Raw genomic sequence first — 15,239 nt, forward strand, 5'->3', positions numbered from 1 at the left:
CCCTTTCTTCAAACAGTAATTTTTGCAAGCAGTTTCACTTCTGTAGCTCCATATCAGGTCAATTTAGAGATCTGAATAAGCCAAGTGCAACACTAGTAAAACTTCGGTCCGCAGAAATGGACCCGTGCGGAGTCAAGCTCAGAAGACATGTATCTTCACAAGCAAGCACCCTAGTAAGCTTGTATAAGAACTTCACTTGCCTTAACTCAGTGATGTCAAGAAGCCAAGTGTGATGCGTGCAAGACTTTTGTCAGAAGAAATGGACTATATGCGTCTAGCCAGAAAGACCTGAATCTTCACCAATGGAAAAAAGAAATTATCCATTCATGAATGTCTTCTCCTAGAGACTTCATAATCTTTACTTCACAGTATTCATTCTCCTGCTACTAATGATGCCCGGGGCTAATTAAATAGGGTAGTTTCCTTCATCAAAGAAAACGAAAGGCATTGATTGCGATTCATTACCCACCATTATTGTATTCATAATATACAAATTATTTCGTTTTAGAAATACCGGTTTAGACGAATGGCAATGGTCCATTTTTATCCTCAATTGAAAACGGCCAGATTGGCACCCATGCGATGCCACTCCACATGATGTCACGGGGACCTAGTTTCTATACAGAGTTACCTGTTTTTCATACAGATGTATACACGCCAATGACTTATGAATACTTACATAGATAATTTATATGAATGCAAATCAAATAATCAGCCCTTTACTTCAGATTACCAATTTAGAAAGAAGGGGAAGGCAAATTTATACAATAAATTCACACATATGTTATGGGTGCTTTATTAAGCATAGCTAATTCTACTACAAGGGTTCAAGAATGAATATTTTGGGCTTACAAAGGCAAACTTACAATAACATATTGATTAAAAACAGCGATACAAACTGATAACTTGATAAACAACCTGAAATGTATAACAACTTCCCAAATGAGGCAACCCAATCCTTTTTTTTTACCAAAGAGTCTAGTTACAATGAATACATTTTAGACTAAAGCACATAAAACATTTGACAGAGCAGCTTTAATAAGGATTAAAATAACCAAATAAAGATTAAATCACATAAAATACAAACTTTTTCATTAATAGCGACACAATCCTCCACACATACTACCATGGTATAATAAATAATAAGTATAATGGCTTTACTCCAAACACCATGGCATAACAAAGTTATGTATAAAAACAAGCCTCATGGGAAAATTTACATAGCCAGATTCTGTACTCACATAATTAATAGTGGAGTGAACTTGTGCCTTACATATAAGAGAATTTAATGTTACTAGCCCATTATTCTTAGCAATGTGAATGTTGAATTGGGTTGGCTACAAAAAATGATTAGAAAAACAGATCAAGTATTCAATAAAAATTTTTACAACTTACACTAGCATTCAAAAAACCTCACCGTTAATACTTACATATAATAAACTTCAAATTTTATGGTTAGGTACCAAAAAATGCATCCAACAAAACCTTTAATTCATTCTGAAATCCATGTTCAGGATAATTTTCTTTTCAGTCACATCATAGGAAATACAATTCTTTAATGCAACTGCTCAACTTCCTCATTTACAACAGCAGCTGAGTGAAGTGAGAGATGAGTGAAAATATTTTATTCTTCCAATACCTGATATATGACTACAATGTATTTTACAAATTATCTTTCCCTAACTGTCACCTATACAAAGTAAAAAAACCTGTCACGTTATCTACACAGAATTCACAGTATAGGCAATTTGAATGCCTATTATTATTCACAATGTGTAGATGTCATTTAATTAAAATATAATAGAAGATATAACGGCCTTGAAAAATCTTCATTGTAATTAGATAGTATACTTTTACAGCAGCACCATAGAAAAGAATTAACTAGTACACCACTTTATAATACAGGTCTTGCATTACATGGATGCAAGGAGTTAGATGTAATATCATGGCCATTGATTACAAAAATTAATCATACACATACATACAGAGTTACCACGTATTCTCATTAGGCAAGTAAAAACAATATTAAAAGTGTCATGCAAATGCATGGTTTCACCAAGTAGAATGGAACATCACTGCTGATGATAATAAGTGTAATAGTTTCAACCCAGCCATTCCACATACACACCAGAAGGTGAAAATGTCCATTGCTATTTACAAGACAATATTTTGAGAATTCTCTCTCCTTGATTATGCTCAAATCATAGACTAATGTATTTTGGCCCTTATTTGATGCCAACATTAGTTGATGAAATCTTCTTCAATAAAGCAGATACCCTGACTTGCTATTGACTATCTACATGCTTATAACATTTCTTATCAGCATTTTATTAATGAAAAGCTAACACACTTTTGAATTGAATGACAAAAAATATGGAATTTTAGACTTAAAAATGATATTTCTTAAAGGAAATTCTAAACAAAATCAAGACCAAAAATGTACAGAAAGGAACCAATAGAGCACCATAATTCTTGATAGCTTTTTTGTCAGTGGCTCTGTGAACCACAAAACTAATGGATGGATGTATTTTATCAGAACAGACTTATATAAGGTTATCTCCAGAATATAAGCCTTCCAGATTAACCCTATCATTGCACTGGGCTTATATTGTACTCGCTGATGCGATAAAAAAAACACCTATACAAATGATGATGAAGCGTACTCGTCTCGCTCTGGGAGAAATAAGCAACAATTATGACAACACATAATCATCATATGCAGAAAGAGGGACCAAAACGATTCCATTTCATGAGGAAGACAATGCAATAATTACCAAGGCTTTCTTAACACCATTTCATTCCAGTCTCTAACCTATTTACAAACATAGCCATGCAAATAAAATAAAAATGTAAATAGATCTTAAATAGGGGTTTGGGAAGCCCTTGGAGTTTACTGTGACTTGATATCTCATTAATCGATTCAATGTTTATGTGGTGTGGGTATCAAATCTAGCCAAATAGCTTATCAAAACAAGCATGACAATAAGGTTTATCATTCTGTTCCTTGAAAGTTCCTTTGTTGAGCTGCTTCAGACAGAAAGCGCAAACAAAGTGCTCTGGATGGAATTTCCTGAACATGGCTGTGATGCAACGGCCTGGAAGAAGAGATAACAGAACTTATGAGCTCAAGAGTAACGTAAGAAACAGCACATGGACAAACAAAAACATTATAACATCCATAATATCACAAAGGCAGTGGCGTAACTAGGAATATGCCTTGGGGAGGATGGGGAGCCCTGGGGAGGGAGGGGGGGGGGGGGGCGACCACCCCCTCAGGCAACCAGAGGGTCTGGGGAAATTGTTGAAAAATTGAATGCCTAAAAATACATTTACATCATTTTGCACTTCAAATTTAACTTTAAGCAGATGCAGTTATTAAATGTCGAAACTAGACAATAGTTTTAAATATTTTTTTTATTTCTCCAACACTTTGGGGGATCTATCCCCCCTGTCCCTCCCCATAGTTACGCCACTGCACAAAGGTATTAAATAGCACCAAAGGAAGATATCTGCAGAAAAGAAAACGTCCTCTCAGCTGGGATCTCAACCCTGACAAGAAACTTAGTGTAGTTAAATGAACATCGTCACTTTTTCCCACTAAAAAGAAAAATAGATTTATTATTCTTCTCAGAGATAGGGCTACATTTTATTTGGAACAATAAATAAACATAAGGTTTATTAAGAGAGGTCCTTCTGCCTGATGATGACAACCCGCATTCTTTCCATATAGGATTCTCCTTGCTTTCTTTGGCATGACTGCTGAACTCATTTCTCCTTCCCAAAATTCTACCCCATTCTCTGGTCACCAAGTAAAATCAAGTTATCTTAAGAATGGGCATCTTGGAGGCAACCCTGGAAATGGGTGTATCTAGGACTTGGCTGTGGGGAAGGGAGGGAATGAATTAGATTGAATAGCACTCTCAGGGTGTTCACTGTGAAACAAAAAAATTCCAAGATTTCCAGGTTTTCAATGGGAATGGCTCCATTCCTAAACCTAAGGATTTTTGGATACATGCACCTAACAGGGTAAAAATTATTGACCATAGGAATATTTAATACATATTTAGAGATCTTTTCGTAACTTTTTGAGATTGTACATACATATCTACGTAAGAAAGTTACCCCAATTAGATGAGATTCAATAAATTGTCTACATATTTCATTGAACTTCAGGTCATACATTAACACTTGGGGGAAAAACATAGGAATTATCATAATATACTAATGTTTACAAATAACACCATAGTGGACACCTTTCACCAACTCCCTAAAATGTATTCACCTAAAATATTCTCCGCATATCAGAATTAAACACTACAAGAGATCCCCATTAGAAACTGCCCTGACCTATAGCTGAAGTCCAGTACTCAAACAATTCCGCAATCTAAATATGAGCTGAAAGTGAATAAGTGAAGAATATTGAGCAGAAAATTCTTGAAATTGAAGGTTATAACAAAAATCTTCCAATGAAGGGATTCAGATCTCAAGGAAAATTAGAAAAAAATATAATACAATTTTCTTTTGTTTTGAGTATGTCACAAGCATTGGAAGGGTTATTTTTTGCCAAATACTGTAAGTAAAAAAAGTCGATTTTACCAGGAAACTAGCTGATTTTCCTGAGTTTTTCCAGAAGAACCAAATTACTATTGAGTATCCCAGGTTTTCCCAGTTTTCCAGGTTAGCGGACAACCTGATACTAAGCTCGGAAATAATATGCAAAAGTTTGCTTTATAGCAGGAATTTTTAGGGTCACAGGAGGAGTTCTATCCCCCTCATATTTTCCCTATAGTTAAGCCAATCCTTCTAATTAACTCTGTAGACCTTGATTTCTCAATGCCACCAATTTCCAGGGCTGTTCAGATACAGTGACACAGCGAGGGGGGTTTGGGGGAATAAACCCCCCCCCAGAACTCAGAGAAATTTTTAAGTTTATCCATTTTACTTAATTGGATTGATATTACTAATAGAATAATGTAAGGATTAATAAAATATCCCTCAGAAAGCCATAAAACTCACCATTTTCAACCATTTATCTTAAAATTCCGCAATTTATCAATCTCGCATCTACCACTTATCCTGGTGGGTATTCCATACCCCCACACACCCTGGTATTAGATGCACCTAAACCCCCCGGCCTTAATTCCTAGCTGCACCCCGGTTCAGATATATTTGAGGTAAATGACCCTTAAGGGAAAGCTACAGATGGAAAAACTGCCCTTTGAGCAGCCCTTGTGGACCTAAATAAAATTTCCAATTAGGGTAACAGGGCTTAATGTTATTTTCCACAGTTTCATAGCTTAGCCCTCATTGGGCATCCCTAGGCAGCTTGTAGAACAATCCATATTGCCTCTATCTTGATTTCCAACTGATTTTCCCCAAAGAGCCAATTGGGTTTGACTGTGAGTTATAATAAAATATTTCTTGAAAATTTTTACCTGAGTGAATCAATAATTCTGTATCTAATATGAAAAATTTAATCTATAGGTTACTATAGTCAGCGAAATAATAAGACTCTCCAAAAATTGAATGATTTATATATGTCAGACTTGTCTCGAAAACTGTCGTTATAATAAATTTAATTTATTAATATTTTCATATTAAAATAAAGAGAATATTTTTTACAGCCATTGTTTTATTTTGTATTAAATCTCAAATATGAGACGACAGTTTGCCTGTCAGACCCTTGTGCACCCCAGGAAAAAATCCTGCATCTGCCCTTGATTCTAGGTGAGTTTGATTAGGAAAATTTGTCTTGAAAACCCTGAACTACATTATAATGGCAATACACAATACCAATACATATCTCATAGCTTACTACATGTACCACTACAAATGTTCAAAGTTGACAACTTTCACTGGAAAAAATAAACTCCAGCCTTACCAGTGATTGGCTTATGGCATCCAGCACACAAAGAACCCCTCTTGGCATGGTAGTGAGTCTCACAATATGGCAAGCCTTCGTGATCAAAGAAGGATCCACCATGAAATGGTTGACGGCAATCCTGTAATTTGCAGAGAGGAAAAAAATTATGGGATTAATGAGGTGGTTAAATGGGCAAATATTTACATAATGAATAAAATGAGAAGCAATCTGATTAGCTTCCTCAACCACAGGCATAAGGTAGTGATTGTGAGGATATAGAAAGTGAAAAGACTAGAGTACTAAAGAGAGACTTTGCACTTTGCAACATATAAATCAAAAAGCAGGAAAACCGATATAATGCTAAAGATTGTTACTTCCTATTTGTCAAGGAAAATTTGAATAAAAAATAACTGTGTTCATTAGGATCTCTCCTCGGCTACATTTAGGCTAAATAGCTAGTTAAATAAATAGTTAGGTTAAATAAAAAAAAAAAAAATATTTTCATGAAAAACATTATCAGGAGCAAAATTATGAAACAAAAAAGCTATAAACTAATGTACTTAGGTAACCCCAATTGCAATCAGTGCTAGGTTAACAGGAAGGGCAGAGGGGTGACAAAGTGCTCACCACCCTCCTCCTAATATTTCCGGAAAAATTGAAAAGATGGCAATCTTTAAGGTGGTTCTCCAATGAAATATTTTATTTCACCAGATTAACAAACAATGTTTACAACACTTGATGAATATCTAAAAGCCACTTGTCTACGAATATCAGACCTCAGAAAAATTACACATTGCTGAGTGGTATTGCATACCACTAAGGATAGCATTGAACTTCCCAAAACCTCCTTACCCTTACCTTAATCCCTCCCCGATTCCAATAATCACATTAAGGTAAGAATATTCTATTTTAATGGAATTCGTGATCTCTGCATCAAGGAGTAAAGTCAAATCATGGATTTAAATTAAATAGAGGTCCTTGAATACCTCAAGTAACACAAAAATGTAATGGATTTTAGACAGCATGATGACTGACATATCATAAGAATGATCTTATTTTCCTCTTTTAACGTAAGACTTATATGTTAAATTAATATGATACATACAGTATAACAATATATACACTCCAATTGGAGAAATCAAGACATCAGTGACAGAAGGGTCCTAAAATATTTTACACCTTACATTCAGTGAGGAAAGTAAATACAGTGGAAGACTTATGACACAATTTCAAGACAAGAAGTAAAAATGAGATCCAGAAAATACTTCTTGCAAGTAAATAATATGGAAAGAGATTTGCTGTGTAAGAAAGAATACTTTCAGGCATGGGTGTCATAGCTGGGAGGGATACGGAGGTCATGTCTTACCCCATAATTTCGTTTCAAGCTGTTTTATTACACTGATTAACTTCACCAAAATTATACTTAGAATAATTTATCTAGACCTAATTTCACAACTTTAATGTATAAAAACAGTGTTCAGAGAGGAAAACTTTTAAAAATTACCCCCCAGACCCTCCAACATATGTTGTCCCCCCATAAGTAAAAGCAGATGATGCCCATGATTTCACGACTGCTTCTGAAGATTTTTCAAGAAATAAGTAAAAAGAAATTGGTACCCCCTCCTCATCTATCACAGAGTCTGGAATACATCCAAGATAGAAGAGAGATACAAACTGTAGAATTTGAAAGCGAGGATTGACATGATGAGAAGGGCAATAGAGAATAGAATATGTGAGAAAGAAATGGTAAGAAGCTGGATGAAGGTCTGTAATGCAGGACACGATAGAAAACCTAACTTGGATTTAATACAATAAAATGAATTTCATACTATGAAATCGATACTTTCTCAGAGAAACTTCAAGAGAGAGCTTTTGGTCAAGAGGGATATCAATATGATAGCCACAGGTAGTCCATTTCATACAACAGAAACATATATAAATAAATGGCAATAAAAAATTCATTTTCACAGTTGATTTGCATGGATGTTCAACAAATTCATACATTTTATGCTAATAAATATATCAGGCTGGTAAGAACTGACACTCTTCAGTATTTTACGAAAACAGAAAAACCGTTAACTTCACCAATTCATTATTGAGAACTAATCAGGCAAACTGATCATGAATGCTTCAAAGTGAAAACTTTTACTTGCATTGGATGAGAGTGCTAAGGAAAATCATTTAACTTGACTGAGAGTCAACCAGGATATTCCACTTAATGTTCAGACAAACAACCTGTTACACCAGCAAGTCATCATCTATTGATGCTATTTTCAGGGGGGCTAACTAATACACACAGCAGGGATGCAAATGTCCATGGGGAATGTCCATTCCCCTGAAATGGGGAAAATCTTTCATTTATGAGCTGCACACTGCCCACCACTTAAGAGCCATCGTAATAGTTCATATCTAAATACTAGCACTGTCATATTTTCCTAATTTTTTCAACTGCACATTCATTTTAAATATGAAATATCCCGGGGTGTGATGATTAATAATTAATTAACCGTTCCCTTACATTGCTCTTGCCCCCCTCCCCCCAAATATATGTATTCTATTCATACCCCTACCATGCAGAGGCTTAACAAGTGACATTTTTGAAATTTCCTTTGAGAGAAGATGACTTGGTGGATATACTGGTAGCATATCTGATCAGCAGTTGGAATATCTGGAGGGGGAAGGTGTGTTTGAAACATTCAGGATTTATTTTGGCACAACTGAAGACACATCTAAATTTTGGGTTATTCTGTACCAAAATACATCATGAATACTTCAAACATACCCCTCCCCTTCTCCAGGATAGAATCCTGGGTCAAATGATTTTTTCAGAGTGATTATCATCCTTGTCATGAAAAAAATTCCCAGCAGCCTCATTCTGAATAAAAGCTTCAAATAAGGAATGGGAAAACTAAGATTATAATTTTAGTGTCACATTTCCCTTTTGGCCTCATGGATTTCATTAAATGAATTAAATATAAACCAGAAAAAATGTGAAGCCATGGTTAAGTCTACCTCATTTCTGTACTGGAAAGATAATTGACCATTCCTTTACAATTCCGAAACTGCAGAAATACTGAGGAGGGAAGTACGAAAAAGAACTTATAAATGGAGGACACATGATCATTCCTAATACATACTTGCAAGGGACACAGGGACACGGCTAAAAAAAGAGGCATGTCCAGTTCCTTTAATTATGTAACATCTGAGCAATTAAGTACCACCATACTAAAGTCAGAATATATGATGAATGATAGCAAAGATATGATGAGATTAATGAAAACGCTGAAATGCTCAGGAGTTCATTAAAAATACACAGAAGATCATGATTTTATCGGGAACTACTGTCAGGAACTTAAGGGCATTGGTACATAAAAGCTTAATTGCCTCTTTGGCCATTTTGTGGGTTCACCTCATGGCTACCACTCCAGCGATATAGTTTATTTTTTCCAGCTCATCATCAATTTTAGGAATAGAAGAACATGGTCGCAAGGAAATACAGCATATAAAATTTTCAATTTATCACCCAGCATCAAGCCCAATAGGGAAGTGTTGACATGGATTAAAAAGGACTTTGATTTACATATTTAATCTCAAGATAGATTACACACATATTATTCATTAAAGGTCACTTAATTATAATCCTAAAGAATCCACTCTGCATATAAGCCATTAAAAATGTGTTTCTAAAGCATATCAATGCAAAAAAATCATCATTGTAAATGAAGAGCTCACAAATACTCATCCATCATATTCAAATTGTTAAGAAGCCAAAACTCTATGAAAGGTGGTATTTGAAATGGAAAGTGCAGAAGTGCCTATCAATCAAATACTTGTGCCATTAATAATATCAATGAAGTATCAAACAGCAATGAAAGAAATTTATTTTTCCACGTAAACAAAGCCTTGGCCTTGAGAATATATAAAAATACAATATCCTTGCATCGTTGACAAGTGCAAAATTTTTTTTGTAAAAAAGATAAATGACCCTGAAAATATCATGAAAAAATATACTTTCCCTAATTATCTAATCATAAAAAAGGAAAAATATGCCAAAAAATGCATATCACTGGCTTCCTGGAATTGCAGTTAGATGCAATCCCGATGGAAGCTAATTGTGCTCTACAAGAGCTTGAATCAGTTTCGTGATTGTTTGTTTTTTTTTTTCGTTGTTTTTTTTTATTTTTTGTTTTCTTTTTATTATCTCAATACATAAATTTACTGAAAAATTGATATCTGTTATATAAAACATGGTTTTCCAAAGTTAATTGGTGAAAGCATTTGACAAATCCTTTTGTATAAAACTAAAGATTTAGTTAAGTTCTTAAAATGAAATTACAGGAAATGAGGAAAGAACTAGGTCACGATGACAGTTTCACACTAACTTTTAGACCCAGTTCTGCAAATACTTGAAGAATTGTTGGAACACTTTGGTATTGGAGTGTTAAACCAGTTCCCTAGGAATTTCTAGAGGATTTTCCTCGACCGACATAGGAGGGTAGGGAGCATTTTTTTATTTAAAGCATCATAAAAAGGTAGGTAAGGGAAGGAGCATTAATTTTTTTGATGGAGAAAGTCCTCTCATCTCGGGTAAGAGATGGAAAATGCTGTTGAATCATCAATTCTCTCCATCAAAACAGTTCTTAACAACAGTCTTGACTTTCTAATCTTCCTCCTCTTCTTCATCCTCTTCATCCAAACCAACACACTTAGGGCACACTGGTTTTCCCTCCATAACGTAGAACGACTTCCCAGAGACAGCCTTCTTGCAATCCTGTGTGTTTGCCCATTTCCAGATGGACATCCCCATAAGGTTGTGTGATTTAAGGTTGAATGGTGCATGTACAGATTCCAGGGAGGGGAAGTTTGTGATTTGGAGATCAAAGTGTATTAAGAAAAGAATAGATGAGCACTTATAGATTGATAGAGTCATAAAAAGTAAATAAAATACATTTTGGGGAAAATATATAATTTTGGCAAACCCTTCATGGGCCAATTTCATGATACTTGACATAAAAACTGGACGTATCTTAGAAAAGATGTCTTGATTTCTCGATTTCTCCAGAGGAAATTTTACAGCCAAACAAAAAGAGAACATTTGTGGCTTCAATGCCAATAAGCAAGGCAATAATACGATTAAAAAGATTTAATATCTTTGCAAATAGGAAACAAAATAACATATAACTAATGTTGGTGATAGACAAATATTCCACACCATCCTTAAGAGATGAAGTATGCAATAATTCTGAAGTAAGGTTCAAAATTCGCCATAAATAGGAGACCTACCTCACAAAGCATCACTCGTAGCATCATCAGGAACAGAAACTGAAAAACAGAGAAAGACTACAAGTTGTAAATACCAAACCAGCACTTACCCTGCATACAAAGCAGTCGGGATGCCATTGCCCATTGAGGGCAGAGATATAATTCTCCATTATCGGCCTGTTGCAACCTCCGCATTTGGGAGCGAACATATCAAAGTAGTCATCCTTGCAATACGGCTTCCCCTCCTTCTCATGGAAGCCTTCCTCTCCAAACTGTTTGCCGCATTGGGCACAGAAGAAATGTTCTGTGTGCCATGTCTTCTCCAGGGCCGTCACGCATTTCTGGTAAAAGAACAAAAGAAAATGATAAAAGACTGATGAGGCACCAAACTGCATGGGATGCGGTCATCAAATATTGAAGGGAAAATCCATCAACCTGAATGAAACAACAAGAAGGTGTAAATAGAACAGCAGGATGACTTACGTCTAGAATGGGCCCATTGCAGTATGCACATCGAGGGGAGAAAAGATTGTGGTAGTCGGGTTCACAGTATGGCACTCCATCCCTTTCAAAGAAGTTTCGGGTGCCTAGCTCTGAGTTGCAATGATTGCATGTGAAATGCTCTGGATGCCATGTCTTGCCCAAGGCAGTGATGACCTAAGGTAGATAAAAATATCATAAAAATCATTGAAAAATAAAATCAAATCATACATTTCAAGAAAGAAGCTGATGATGGAGATAGTAAAAATCTAAAAGAATTTAACATGAAAGTCTTAGTTTCTGATAAACTTGTCGGAGTATTGATAAAGTACAAGGAGTAGTAGACTAGGATGTTTATCCTCAGACATCCATAAACACCCAATTGGTATTTAAATGAATCAAATTTTGTGGCACATAAAAATTTGGGCATTGCACCAGTCAAGTATGTTTAAAATAAATTTTGAAAAATGATGAGAGCCTGCAGTAAAAACTTATATTCTGAAGCACGGAGAACAAGAATAATCCTTGGACATAAATCCTACACCTGTGCAAGGACATTATCCATTTTATAAACGGGCACATCCAGTGAGTCCTCTGACAGAAAAGAAACTATGCTCGACAGACACATTGATCAGGTCCCCTCGCAACTTGGACTAGGCTTGCACAGCATCCATCCAAAATACTTAATCCTCCATATTTCATTGGTGAACACGAAAGGAAAAGGAAAACACAATGGGAACACTGTTTCCTTTGCATGGGCTGGGAAGGAGCTTTCTTCCCTTCCGTACCTGCCCCACAATGGGCTTGTCGCAGGCGCTGCAGCATCCCTTCTGAGTCGTGTTAACACCCTGTCGGCTCATGTCTGCTTGCAGGTTGCCAAGCATGGAATCCAACTGGTTCTGCTTGGCACTGGGCTGGTGCCTCGGGTGGTGGTTGGTTCCCGGCGGAGACTGCGGTGGGTGGTGGTGCTGGTGATGGGCGTGGTGGGGATGGGGAGCTGGGGGTGGGGTGCTCTTGGTGGCTTTGTTCGGCTTGGCGTACGGAGAGTCGGTCACCGTCTGGTGCTGGTGTGTGCTGGCGTTGATCTGCAAGGGTATATGGAAAGGAGGGAGAGAACACCGAGGGAAAAATCAGTCTTAGAAAAAAAGAAGAAAAAATTCAGTCTTAGGCAAAAACAAGAATCCGAGTTTTGTTTCCTAAATATTGGGATGAAAGAAGGTTTCTTTGGTTGCCACTAGGCCAGGTTGGGAAATGCCAACGTTTCAACAACTGACTCCACCATCTTTAGGCCGAAGTTAAATTGGTCACTCACTGAACCGTGGTATCAACGGAACAACTTCGCAAAATTTCCACAACAATCTAATGGCACCTGGGTTTGAGCAAATAATTGCAATTATCAAGATATTTTCAAAAAGGGTATACATTGATACAGGCCATGATTTGCTAAAACTCTGGTTGTTTCAGCCGAATTGTCGCGGAAATTTAGAAAAAAATATTCCGTAACAGTGCTAGCCAAACACTATCGCCTGATGCATCATGAAATCTTCTCATTGAAACGGTGTTTTACGTCAACGGACAACCTTAGAAACTTTCATACAAAGCAAAAATCAACCACCTGTTATTTTACACCAAAGTTATTTCAAAACAGTACTAGGCCTCAGCTTGGTGGCTGAATGGAAAAGATGCGAAATCTGGGACGTTAGAATAACAGATATTCGGGGGAAGTGACGCGGGCGGTGGTTTCAGCATGGGGATTTGGGGAAGAGCTTCAAGGGTGGGGTGTGTGGAAACGGGACCTATAACCGTGGCTAGGTGGGCGGAACTTCTTTCCTTTGCGTTCGCTCTGGCATTGGGCCCGAACTTAATGGCTATCCATCCCATTCCCCACCTCACCGGCCGAAAAGCGGTCGACTTCGGAATGACAAAAGAATAACACTTTCCGAGGCGCAGAATACGAGATCTACACCAGAGGGGTGTGTGCCAGGCAATGATCGTAATTATTCCGATCAATGACAAGCACATCCAACATCCAGGAGTTAAGACGGGCGGGATGGAATACAGAAATTATCAAATATGGAGTGAAAGAAGAACTGGTTCCTATAATATTCACCGTCGTTAAATCTGCTGCGCAACTCGAAAGCTTCCGAAAGAAGCCGCGAGGACGTGACTGTCTCCAGTGAGGCACGGCTAGATAACACTCACGTAAACGTATCAACCCGCTCACAAGACGGTGCAAATCTATGACGTAACGGGGATGAGAGGTGACGTACGTATTCAATGAAAAATACCCACGTACGCAATTCTGATAAGAAAACATACTTGAAGGCTTCCATTGTCAAAAAATTACTCAAGCGCGATATCTGGCAGAGGATTTGAAGAGGTGTTGCATAAGTAGGTAGCTGGTAACGGAGAAATTGCCGCGAAAGGCTTAGCCTTAATTCTTTAAGCTACACATATAAAAATTCGATACCAATCTTATCGTACTAATGAAATGAGAAAAAAAAAGACATGACTTAGAGAGAGGACTCATTCGCTGTACGTGAACTGTGGCGCCTGTATTACCTTATAGACACTTTCCTAAGAATTACTACTTTGAGGGACTTAGTTTTTTTACGAAATTTTAAATTACAAAACGGAGAGCCTCATAAGCAGATGTGAGATAATCGAAAAAATAATCTAAGAAACAAAGTAGTGAAATAAAACGTATAGCAACCTTATTTTCGTTCTTAGCTAATATATTATAACAAGAAAAAGGCCATTGCCCGTAAATATGGAAAATCCGCGTCGTAAAACTCTGAGGATACATAATTTACGAGTTTTTCAGACCTTCAATCAACTAAACTCACCATAAATACGAAGTTCATAGAGAAAAATCAACGGCCATCGTGTTTCAATTTGCGTTTACCGAGTACCTCGGCAAGAAAATTAACATTTAGATGTGAAAAAATTAGGAAACAAATAATAAAAAAATGATATTTTTTCCAAGTACCACTGATAATAATTCTTCGAGCTAAATCTGAAAACTAGGCGTCAGATACCTAACAGTAATTTTCTAGTACACTATGAAGCAGTAATTATAGGTAAAATATAATAGGCGTTTTGGTGAATCTAACGAGGTGCAATACGGAATTGACTACGTAAAAAACAGCCAAAAATAAGAAAATTTGAAAAAGGAAGATTTTCCGCGAGGAGCACGATAGACTCATTCGCTCTCGGATTCTAAAATCGGATGGACTAGATTCCCCATTTTCGATTCCTGGCTTCTTCCTCCAATTTTTTTTACTGCCGGTCTAAAAAAAGGACGAAAACAGCCGCATCTTGGGTTAGAGACCTTTCTACATTTCACAAATCAGGTCATACCATAAAATTGAAATGACATAACGACTAGAAATTGGTATGATACGAAGTTTACACCAAAATATACGATGGACGGATTAATAAAGAAAATTTTCTTCAGTAAAAAAAAACACTTTCACCTCACACTGCCACGGAGAAAGATGGAAATACTCCAACATATTCCGAAACAAAATGCACTAGTGAAATCGTTGACCGGCCTAAATTTGATAAATATTGACCTAGCGACGAATATTCTTTTATAATCTCTACGATTTCCAATAAAGGGTAAGAAAAACAC

At 36.6% G+C, this 15,239-nt stretch overlaps 1 protein-coding gene across 7 annotated transcripts in view; it reads right to left on the reverse strand.

Annotated features, from left to right (window-relative positions):
* Window positions 1–780: 780 nt before the first annotated feature.
* LOC124159088 (leupaxin) overlaps window positions 781–15,239 on the reverse strand; it is a 575,831-nt gene continuing 561,372 nt past the window's right edge. For 6 of the 7 annotated variants that reach the window (XM_046534629.1, XM_046534628.1, XM_046534631.1 and 3 more), the window contains 5 exons: window positions 12,394–12,690; window positions 11,609–11,782; window positions 11,236–11,466; window positions 5,882–6,002; window positions 781–3,095 (listed from right to left, as the gene is read on the reverse strand). In XM_046534629.1, coding sequence (XP_046390585.1) covers window positions 2,950–3,095; window positions 5,882–6,002; window positions 11,236–11,466; window positions 11,609–11,782; window positions 12,394–12,690 — 969 coding nt within the window. In that variant the 3' untranslated portion in view covers window positions 781–2,949. Of the gene's footprint in view, window positions 3,096–5,881; window positions 6,003–9,719; window positions 10,635–11,235; window positions 11,467–11,608; window positions 11,783–12,393; window positions 12,691–15,239 lie in introns of those variants that run through there. The other variant, XM_046534630.1, reaches the window with a different exon arrangement.

Source organism: Ischnura elegans, chromosome 5 (assembly GCF_921293095.1).
Source record: "Ischnura elegans chromosome 5, ioIscEleg1.1, whole genome shotgun sequence".
Taxonomy (NCBI): Eukaryota; Metazoa; Arthropoda; class Insecta; order Odonata; family Coenagrionidae; genus Ischnura; species Ischnura elegans.